Raw genomic sequence first — 10,119 nt, forward strand, 5'->3', positions numbered from 1 at the left:
GGGAGGTGCTGTGAGTCACGGAGGGCCGGGCTGGGCAGCCGCACCCCACGCTGCCGTGCACATGGTGCCCCAGCTCCCCAGGGCGCCCCGGCACCCACGCTGCCTGCGGAGAGGGACAGCGTGCCCGGGATGCTGAGCGGTGCGTAGGCTTGCCCCCTCCCCAGCCGCCTCACCAAATGGGGTTTCCAGAGCGTGACTGAAGTAATGCCTTTCTGCAGCACTTTTCTTGTGACTTGCTGGCAGGTTAGAGGGTTGCGCAGGGAAGGTTTTAGTTGTTCCTCCTTCTCGTAGCGTGGAGGTGAAGGGGAAAGCCCACGTACTGGTATATCCTTTCTGCAGGGTGCAGCTCTGCTGGTTTCCTAGGCAGAATTAATGAATTACCTGTGTTAACGGCAAGGGTTAAATCCGCATTTCCACCCATTACAGAATCTGTGGTAGAATCGGCTGTTGTGATGTGTGGTCCAGGTAAAACCCCTTTATCCATCATGGCTCTGGATGAAATCTGCAGGGTGTTCACTGTGCAAGGCTCCGGCGCACAACCCTGACTGCCAGGACGCCTCCCAGACGCTGACTGGGACCCCTTGGGGTGCTGGCACCCAGGGCTTTGCTAGCTGCCAAAAACGCATTTCAGGTCCTCCCATACGTGCAATTACTAAAAACCAGAGCCCTTGGCCGCGGCTGCCCGGTGGAGGGACTGCCTCAGGGCCCACGCTTACCCTGTGCTTTCAGCCCCAAGAAGCGCCTCTTCCCAGCGAACAGCTTGCTGCCAGCCCTGAGCACCAACGCTTGTGTCCCTCCTGTTGCCCTGGGGTTTTGGCACGGGCCGCTTTGGTACAACCTACAATCCGCGGCACGGGGATGCCCGCCGAGCTGCCGGCCGCCTTTCCCACGCTGGAGGGGGTGCGATCGCTCCCCTCCATCTCTCACCGCTGCCACAGCTCTTGATTCACTGCTTGGGGAAACCTCACCGGAGAGGCGAGCTCATAGTGATTTAGCTTTGGGCTCCGTGACATGTTCAGAGAACCGGACAAGCCGCCGCCAATGATAAATAAAAGAACAAGAGACTGAATCGGTAGCAGCCACGGATGGGTGATGCTCGTCTGGCAGCCACAGGCAGCCGAGTGCAGGATGGGGCCGTGCCCGCCCCATAGCACGCGGCGGGCAGGGATGCACCTGCGGCAGGCACCGAAACCCGCCCGCGCCCTTCGCACCGGCCCCACGGCCCGGCTTCCCCGGCGGCACCTCCAGGTGTCACGTCCCACCTCGGCTGCAGTCCTGCACCCAGACGGGGCTCGGCCACCGTGGCTGGACCCAGCCCCGTGCCCCTGCTCCCCACCGCATGCATCCTGTTTGGCTTCTGCTTCAGGATCAGGGCCTCACCCGCTTAACTATTGGCTTGTGCTGGGGGCACTTTGGCCACAAGACGGCCGCTCCAGCCATTTGGCGGGAGCAGCAGCTGGCCAAGCATTTTTATGAGCTGAGGAATTTATAAGCCCTCTGGCAAACAGTGCTCTCCCGTTGAGTAACTCAGCAAAGCTCAGTCAGATTGACTCCTTTTGAGACTAAAAATGGCATTGTAGCATCCTCCATTCTCCTGTGGTGGGACCAGCCCTGGATACACAGTGGACGTGCACCCACCCCGCACCAGGCCCCTTCTGTGCCCCTGCATTTAGTTTTGCAGGAAAACCCTGACTTTTGGAGGGCTGACTCGCTGGGCGTGGGCATGGGTGACACCTGGTAACTGTGTCAGGTCACCAGGGATGTGGAGCCACATCCCTACCCTCCACCAAAATGATGTCTCATTCGTGGCCAGGGACCTGCTGGGGGAGGGAGGGACCTGTGGGGCTCAAAAGCAGCCAAATAAATCCGAAACCAACAACGCCAGAAGTTTCTGGGGAAGAGAAGTGAAGTTTTCCTCTGGGGCTGGGAGGAAACCGGAACATTCCCCTGCCCCATCCTGGAAAACCTCCCTGCGAGGGCAGGGATCTGCCCCGATTTCTTCTTGGCAGCAGTAAGTGCCGGGCAGCACTGCAGCCCTGAGCAGGCTCAGCGTGGAGCCTTTGCTTTACAACACCACAGAGCTCTTCAGCGATATTTATCCGAGAACCTTTCTGTTCCTGGACTGGTTTTTAAGCGAATAAGTTTCAGGTTATTAGACAAATAACTGGTTATCACCCACCACGGTTCCTTCCTTTCTCCCGCTCCCACAGTTCGCTCTCTGGCAGATGCCAGAGTACAGCAGTCTTTTTTCCCAGCACAGTGTTAGCAAAAAAAAAAAAAAAATCAATCCAAACAATTAAAAGAGAATATAATAGAAATCCCAGGACAGGGCTACCCTCTTGTAATGCAATCAGGTGCCAGGAATTTCAGCACCGAGGGACTTCGCCCAATAAAATTTACCTGAGATTAAGCTGAAGATAAATAGCCCAAATAAATACGTGACTTCCCTAAAGCGGTAGTGTTTATTGGTTTATTTTTCTATTTCTTTTCCTCTGCAACAAAATCAATATGTGCATAGAAAAAACACAAATATGGCAAAGGAGAGCACTGTGCAATGGGTTCTGGTGAGGCCGGTGTCCCCTGCAGAGGTGGGGACCAAATGGGGACGGTTTTGCAAACCCAGGGGATTTTTGCTCTGCTCACTGCGTCCAAATCCTCACCAGCTCCAGGGTCTGCTCGTGGCCTTTGGAGGGGAATTCAACAGGCTCCAAAACCAAGTCAATACCAATTTTGAAGACTTTGCGACTTGCTAAGGGGAATTCTAAGGACTGCTCTCCTGCTCCCATCACACCCGTCACCTCATCAGGCACTGGGCTGGGGAGCCAGGCGTGGGAGAGGCTCCCTATGTTTAAAAAGCAAAACTTCATGCTGGAAGGAGCAAAAGGCAAGAGCCGTGTGCTGTCCCGTCAGATCCAGCCACGGGCAGCATTTGTCCTCCAATACCTTTAAGCTGTCCGTTTTCAGGTCTGTGGCTCTTCCACCAGCTCAGTGAAACGGGCTTGTTCGTGCCAGCTCCGACACGAGGTTAAAACCCATTTCAGGGCCACCGTGCCGAGGGGCTGGGATGGGCCAGGACAAGGGGCCGTGGGGGAAGGGCTGCGGGCGCTGCGGACCCCTGAGCCACCTCCTGCAGATTCCCGCAGATGGCCACCTTCCTCTGCGGGGTATAGCTACAGAGAGAAGCGAGATGCTGCTAGGAAGCAAGTGTGCTTAGCTGATACCCTATCAAAAACACACTGCCGCAATATGCCAGGGTACACAAATACTCTCCAAGGCTTCCTTTAAAATGCAGATAAGCCGTGAGGCCACTCTCCCTTGGGAAGCCGCTAGCTCCCGCCGGAGCAGCTTCGGCAGCTCCTCCTTGCCACAGCCTCACGGCAGACGCGGGCGCAGTGGAGGTGCCTCCTGGGGAGCCGTGCTGGGCTGCGGCTTCGGACACCTGAAACATCCCTGCGGGGCTGCCGCTCCGGCCAGGCACTGGCCACCCAGGCACTGGCCACCCAGGCACCGGCCACCCAGGCCTGCTGCAAACTCTCTCCGGGGTCGCGAGCCAAGCAGGGAAGCAGCAGCTTTCCTCCTGCAGGGCAGATCTGTTTTCTCCTTATTTTTCAGGCTGCCTAAAAGCCCTACACGGCGATGCTGGCACCTGCCCCAGGGTGCAGGGGAAGCCGAGGGGGAGCATCTCACCATGGCGCTGAGGGGGGATGCCAGGTCCACCCCACCCAGGGGGCCAAGGGATGACGCTGCACCACGCCATGGTCAACCACGTGGCCACGGGCACCTTCCCGGAACTCAAGCCCTGGGAGGGGACCCAGAGCAGGGCTGGGCAGGAGGTAAAGATCTTCTCTCCTTCCTCATGACGCAGGCGCCTGAAATGAACTTTCAGCCCAGCCCTGCTACAACCCGTTGCTCGTTATTTACCCTTCAAACAGGAGAAGCAACTCTCAGCGTAGCTCTTACAAATTTTCTATGTCAAGCCCACTAAAGGGCTGCTTTAGTTACCATTAGGCCACACGTCAACATTAGGCTTTAACTCTGACCACACATCGCTCAGGTGACAATTTGCCTTAGGACTCTGCGCTGGTTTCCAGGACGGACGTTCACCAGGCTGCATCCCTGAATGTCTAAGGTAGGAGCGGGTCCCCAGCCCCCGGGAGCCCGGTGCCCATCCCACCCGTCAGGGCTGGCAGCAGGAAGGAGCGGGGCGGACGGATGGCAGCAGACTCGCTCGGTAGAAATTAGTTTACATGCTACATTACAACCACTCCCCATTTGTGTGGGTAAGGACGCCGCAGGATTTGGACAAGCAGAGACGTTTCTGTTCTTAAGTCAGGTGTTGCCAAACCTGGCTGCTCTGCCCAGCTCAGCAGCACTGCGCTTCTTCCCTTCCCTTTCTGGTTTTAAGGACGAGCTTGTTCCCGCAGATTCCTCTTACTGGGCAAGGCCAAATCGCAGCTTGTCCTCAGACAGCATTTTGCAGCCCCTAATATTTGAAACCTGCTTTGCATAATCCCAGAAGGAAATCAGAAGGAAATGCAGCAAAGCGGTGACTGAAAATGTGCTCCTTGCGCTCATCACAACAGAAAAGCGTGATCTGTTAGTGAGAAAAGGACATGAAACAGGAGCGCACAGGGCAGCAGACAGTCACAGTGAAGAGTTCAGAGGCTGAAAAATAAAGCAACTTCAACCAGTGCAGCCCGCTCCAACGTATGGGAGCCAGGACTTCAACATTGGGGTGGGATCGCGTACGCGTGCCTGACAGGAATTTATGCATCTTCGGTGACCTCTTAGTTATTGCAAATATGCCTAAACATAGCAATTATTTTTTCATCTAATATCTGCCTGGGTTTGGTGGGTTACACGTATGCTTTATGGCATTTCATTCTTTTCCTCAGGGTGACTCGTGACCACTGACCACCTCCTCGGTTGTGCTTCCTCTCCCCACCACCATGCGGGTGACAGGTAAGGACGGAGACAGAGATTTACCCTTCTCCATGCATTATTCTACAGTTCTTTATGCCTCCTTATCATTTACATGTACCCTTCCAAGCCCAGCTACCCTGACATTCCCCTGCCAGGGCCTTTGCATAAGCCTTTGTATAAGCATCAGGTTTTTAAAAGATTTGTGCAGATTTCAGCCTGTTGTATTTTTCCCAGTGAAACCCTCTGCGGCTGGGAAGAGATGGCTATTGAGACATTCCTGGTTCCATAAGAGCCATTCAGCTGCAATATAAGTATATTTTTCTACTCTCTTTCCATGCAGGACTGGAACGTTTTGCTCCGGTGAGCGCTGCTTTAAAGCCAAATGCCAATCACATTTGTATTAGCAGCTGCTTGGCTGTAGCTAGTGACTAATTGGGGGATAGCAGCCTTCCCAGCACTGGGAACGTAAGAAATATTTGGATTTACATAGCTTTCTGACTAATTACCAGATTTACTTTAATGCAGAGAGAAATATGAATAGTGTCTCCCAGTAGAAGGGTAATGCCTATCTGAGCATCGCCACATGCTCTAGAGCTATTAATTAAGAGATCAGAGTCTTTTTAGAGGATGAAGGAAGGAGTGTTAGCTGCCTTCCCATGCCACACAAGCGCTGGCTGTCACTCTGTGCCTTGGTCCTGGACACGCGGACCAAGTCCCCAAGCAGCCAGAAGGATGCTCCGGTCCCCGACCCACGCTGCTGCTGCTCTCACCCGGCTCCTCTCCCACCCCTCCCAGGCATGATCCGGTATGTGGCACTGTTCATCACGCTGCTGGGCACCTGGTTCATTGTGCAGATGTACTTCGATCACAGATGGAAAGCTATCAGCCTGCGGAGCTGGCTCGGTGAGGCACTGGCAGGGCTCCAGCCGGGTCCGGAGGGAGGGTACGGGTGGCCCCATTGTAAGCCAGACCCCAGAGCTGCTTATAGTTGCCCTGAACATTTGCACTCGCAGTCCCTGGCCAAGGCTATAGCCACCAGCCATCTGCTCATCAGGGCAGGGAGGGGACAGCATGGTGGGAAGCTGCACCGGGGCGGGTGGCTCCAGTGGTGCTCGCAGCCACAGGGAGCAGTTTTGGAGAGCCGGTGCCTGAACGGCTGCTCCTGGCTTGGGGAAGAGCCAGCAGCTCTCTGGGGTGTCTAACCTTCCTGCTTGGTACCTGCAGGTGTCACCAACAAGCCCAGAAGTGAGTATCGCTCTCAAGTTCACCTCCATCACACAACACCGCTCCGGGGCCAAGGGGGATGGTGGAAGCACAATAGCTGCCCTTGAGAGCTCCTTTCCCAAGGCAAAATCCCACCCTCCCAAACACAGAGGAATTTTGTTATTGCACACAGCAGCAATGTCTTTGGAGGGCTCTGCAAGCACATGAACCTTCACATGATCCCCCTGCCCCAGCAGAAACACCCCCAGGCCACAGGCTACAGCAGGAAGCAGGTCATGGGCCCCGTCCGGGCAGCGTGGCTCAGGTCCCTACCCTGGCCAAGAATGGGGAAACTCCTGGCAGAAAAGCCGCAAGAGGCTGGCCTTGAACAAGCGCCAGCTCTGAAGGCTCCCCAGCACACACCCCTCTGCAATTCCCATGGCACCAGCCATGCCGTCCCGCTGCTCACATCCAGAGCAGCACCCGGCACCCCAGCCAGCTCGTCCCACCCCACCCCAAGCCTCGGCACCATAAACCTCGAACAAGAAGCTGGTCCCAGTCCCAGGACAAGCCTCCTTCATGCAAGAAGCTGATCCAGGCATTGCCCCCTTAGTGGGCCACTGTGCCCCAGTGCCAGCCCTGCTCAGCCCCTCGGGGATGCGGCCGGTGTCGCCCCGTGGGGCCAACACCATGGCTTGCAGCTCCACTCCTCCCTCGCAGGTGAGCAGCTGCCCCGGCACAAGTGTGGGAACCAGAAGAGCTGCCCCCAGAACCATTTCGCCTTCAAGATCATCAGCGGCGCTGCAAACGTGGTGGGACCCTCCATCTGCTTTGATGACATGGTGTAAGCAGCACACAGGGGACATGGGGCAGCCACAGCTGGCCTTGGGCTTGAATAGGGCGAGTTTGGCCTCTGCTGAGCACACTGATGGCCATCACAGTGCATTTGTCGTTAAAAAAATTTGGAAATCGTTTTCTTTGCTACTGCTTCTGGGGGCATTTTGCTGTCTGCAGCCACACGTTGCCCCATCATGCTGTTTCACTGGCACTGGCCTCTCCAGGGCATCCCTGCACTGACTGATGCTCTCTGCTTTCCTTTCCAGCCTCATGAGCAGTGTGAAAAACAACATTGGCAGAGGCCTGAACATTGCACTGGTGAATGGTGAGTTGGGTGGGCATTAACCATCTCCCCACGGCCAGGGTCCCTTCCTCCCCTGGGAGGACACAGGCCACCAGGAACCCCATCCCAGACACCGCAGCTAACCCAAAAGGGCATCAGTCCGGTGTTGCATGGGGTGCACAGCCACAGTTATGGTTGCAAGCGCTGCCAGGGAGATGGGAACAAACCCACCTGGGTGCACGATCGGCTCCATGAACTCCACAGAGCAACGCATTTGCCATCACAGCAAATATGACACACTGAGGGAAGAGCAAAGCATTCTGCAGCAGCAGGAACCCCAACCTGGTGGCCAGGCAAAGCCTAGAGCCACCCCAGTGCAAACTCACTGTGCTCTGTTTTGAATTTTAACCTTCCAGGAACAAGCGGGCAGCTCCTCAAAGTGGACACATTCGACATGTACTCCGGAGGTAAGCGCGGTTGCTTTGCTGCCTGGTGGTTCCCACCAGCACTGCTGGCTGCCAGCTTTTTAGGCTGCTCCTCTGTTGTGTATTTAATGATAAAGTCTAGTGGACTTTGACCAGGATTGCCAGCTCGGGCAGTAGAAGCTCAGCTTTCCCTGAGGCCATTGAGCCTGGAGTCCTCATAATGCATTCGCATCCAGATTGGCTTCTCGCTTCTTTTACGTGCATGTAATAGCCTGAAAAACATAATTCCACTAAACTGAATAAACCAGGGCACTCAAGACCTGAGAAAGGCTACTTTCTGAGCTCAGGTAGTTACACTAATCCTGAGATTTTGCAGCTTTCAACTCAGTTTTTGAATGCTGGTGGTGGCCGAGCAGCAGCTTGTTCCCCTGCCTTTTGCAGGAGGGTAAATGAGGAGCTCAGGGCACGGGCAGTGGAGCCTGGTGGCAGCAAAGGCCACGTCCCTGCACCTGCAGGGACACTTCAAACAATCTTCCTAACAAGAAGATGCCCTGAGCCAGGGCAGCACCTGCTCACAGCCCGGCTGGCACTGACTTGCGGGATGCTGCAAATCCCACCGTTGTTGCAAAACTGTTACCAAACTCTCCAGAGTTTTGGCAGAAGTCCTCAAAAATCACATGCTAAAACCACCCCTATAGTGCTTTTGATTTACCCTTTGCTGTTTGAGCCTTCCCCAGGAATCAATCACCCTTTCTGCTGTTTGGTTTTGCAACCTGTTCTTGGTAACTCTGAAGTTTTAAGGAGAAACACCAATATTATTAGATTTCCATCTAAGTTTGTGAGCAAGACGCACGGTGGGAGAGGCACCGGGAAGGAGACAGCAGTCGGTTCCTGTGCCACTAGATGGGGCGTTGGACTCGAGCATCCCATGGATGCAGGATGAAGAATTATTCCTGCAACACAGTCGAAGGCAAGATTGCAGGGCAGGCAGCTCTGTGGCCGAGCAGGCTCGTTTCTGGTGTTGGGAAGTAAATTCACATAACAAGATTTCACAGTTAGTGAGCAAACTTTAGACACGAATTGCCCCCTGCAGTTGTGCCGGCAGGAGCAGAGTGCCAGCCCCGGGCACTGCAGGAGAGCCCAGGTGGGAACACAAGATGGAGAATGCAGCATCTGGGAGCCCGTCCTTCCCCAGGCCCCTGCCCCCAAATCCTGGCTGGCACCAGCACAGCCAGGATACTTCCCACCAACCCAGAGGAGGTTCCCATGCAGCTGCTAAATCCCTTTTTCTTTCCCTAATGCTCTTCTCTCCCAGACATTAACAGACTGGATACCTTCCTCCAAGAGATCCAGCACGGCACCATCGTGCTGACAGCCAGCTACGATGACCCTGCCACAAAGTGAGTTTGGCTCTGGGAGTGATGCCTGGCTCCCCAAAAACCAGCAGCTGGGGGGAGCTGGAGGCGCTGCTGCCAGCAGCAGAGAGGAGACAGGAGGTGACACCCACCTGGCACCCCACTAACACCTTCTTACCCTCTTTCAGGATGAACGACAAAGTACAGGCATATTTCATGGAGCTGGGGAGCAGCCATGTGAGCAAGCTGGGCTTCCGGGACAACTGGGTCTTCTTGGGAGCGAAAGGGCTGAAGAACAAGAGCCCCTTTGAAGAGGTATGTGGCCCTCCCCTGCCACCAGCTCTGGAGGCTCCCATCCTCTTCATAGGACCTCCTGAGCTACATCTCACCTACCCGTCTGCAGAAGATGTGGGCCAGTGCTGTTATCCCCCACATCGAGCCAAGCTGCAAGTTTTGCCACACTGCAAATTTGCACTGTGCCACCAACCTCATCATTCATTTTCACTCTCTCTTTTTTTCCTGCAGCACATCAAAAATGATAAGAATACAAATAAATATGATGGCTGGCCTGAGCGGCTGGAGATGGAGGGCTGTGCCCCCAGGAAGATGGATTAGCATCAAGCCCCAGCCTGCCACAGAGGCGAGACCAGTCTCGCCAGGACACCGGCCCCATCACAGGGACCCCAGTCCCATCACACCGACCCCAGCCTCCCAGTGCCCGGTCACACAGCCCGGCAGCGGCTGCCTGCTCCCCGGGACCAGGCGGTTCACAGCAGGGGCTGCGCAGGGCTTGGTGAAGAGCTGTGCAAGCACCTGCAGAGCCTGAGCAAATGCCCGGCCAGGTTTCAGCCGAGCTGTTCTCATCTATGGGTCAGTTTGGGGTATTTTATTTTCCTGTCTTTAAACCAAAAACTTTGTAGAAGGTTTTTCAGACTTCATAAAGAAGATATCTAATTATAAAACACTGCCTTCTCACTTCATTTTCAAGCATAATCCAGGCTTTTCCCTGCAGGCACAGCATTGCCATGTCCTCTGCCACCAGCTAGGCATCACCATCACCCATCCCACAGCACTGCACGTGGGTGCTCCCCCT

The 10,119-nt window shown here is 55.2% G+C and overlaps 1 protein-coding gene across 2 annotated transcripts; it reads left to right on the top strand.

The window, feature by feature from the left end:
- The first annotated feature begins 4,824 nt into the window (after nt 1-4,824).
- Nucleotides 4,825-9,908, top strand: FAM3D (FAM3 metabolism regulating signaling molecule D). 2 transcript variants are annotated; one of them, XM_072876009.1, is made up of 9 exons: nt 4,825-4,962; nt 5,719-5,826; nt 6,148-6,168; nt 6,847-6,970; nt 7,230-7,288; nt 7,663-7,713; nt 8,987-9,071; nt 9,215-9,341; nt 9,552-9,908. In XM_072876009.1, exons 1-9 carry the CDS (start codon nt 4,950-4,952, stop codon nt 9,639-9,641), a joined length of 678 nt encoding a protein of 225 aa, XP_072732110.1. In that variant the 5' UTR covers nt 4,825-4,949; the 3' UTR covers nt 9,642-9,908. The 2 variants fall into 2 exon arrangements, with proteins under 2 accessions (XP_072732110.1, XP_072732109.1); XM_072876008.1 differs by lacking the exon at nt 4,825-4,962 and having other exon boundaries at nt 5,439-5,826.
- Nucleotides 9,909-10,119: the final 211 nt, after the last annotated feature.

This window comes from Ciconia boyciana, chromosome 11 (genome assembly GCF_034638445.1).
Source record: "Ciconia boyciana chromosome 11, ASM3463844v1, whole genome shotgun sequence".
Taxonomy (NCBI): domain Eukaryota; kingdom Metazoa; phylum Chordata; class Aves; order Ciconiiformes; family Ciconiidae; genus Ciconia; species Ciconia boyciana.

Coding starts and splice junctions, on each gene's coding strand:
- FAM3D (XM_072876008.1), top strand. CDS start 5,580: ATGCCACACAAGCGCTGGCTGTCACTCTGTGCCTTGGTCCTGGACACG. Junction 5,827..6,147: donor CAGCCTGCGGAGCTGGCTCG/GTGAGGCACTGG, acceptor TGGTACCTGCAG/GTGTCACCAACAAGCCCAGA. Junction 9,342..9,551: donor ACAAGAGCCCCTTTGAAGAG/GTATGTGGCCCT, acceptor TTTTTCCTGCAG/CACATCAAAAATGATAAGAA.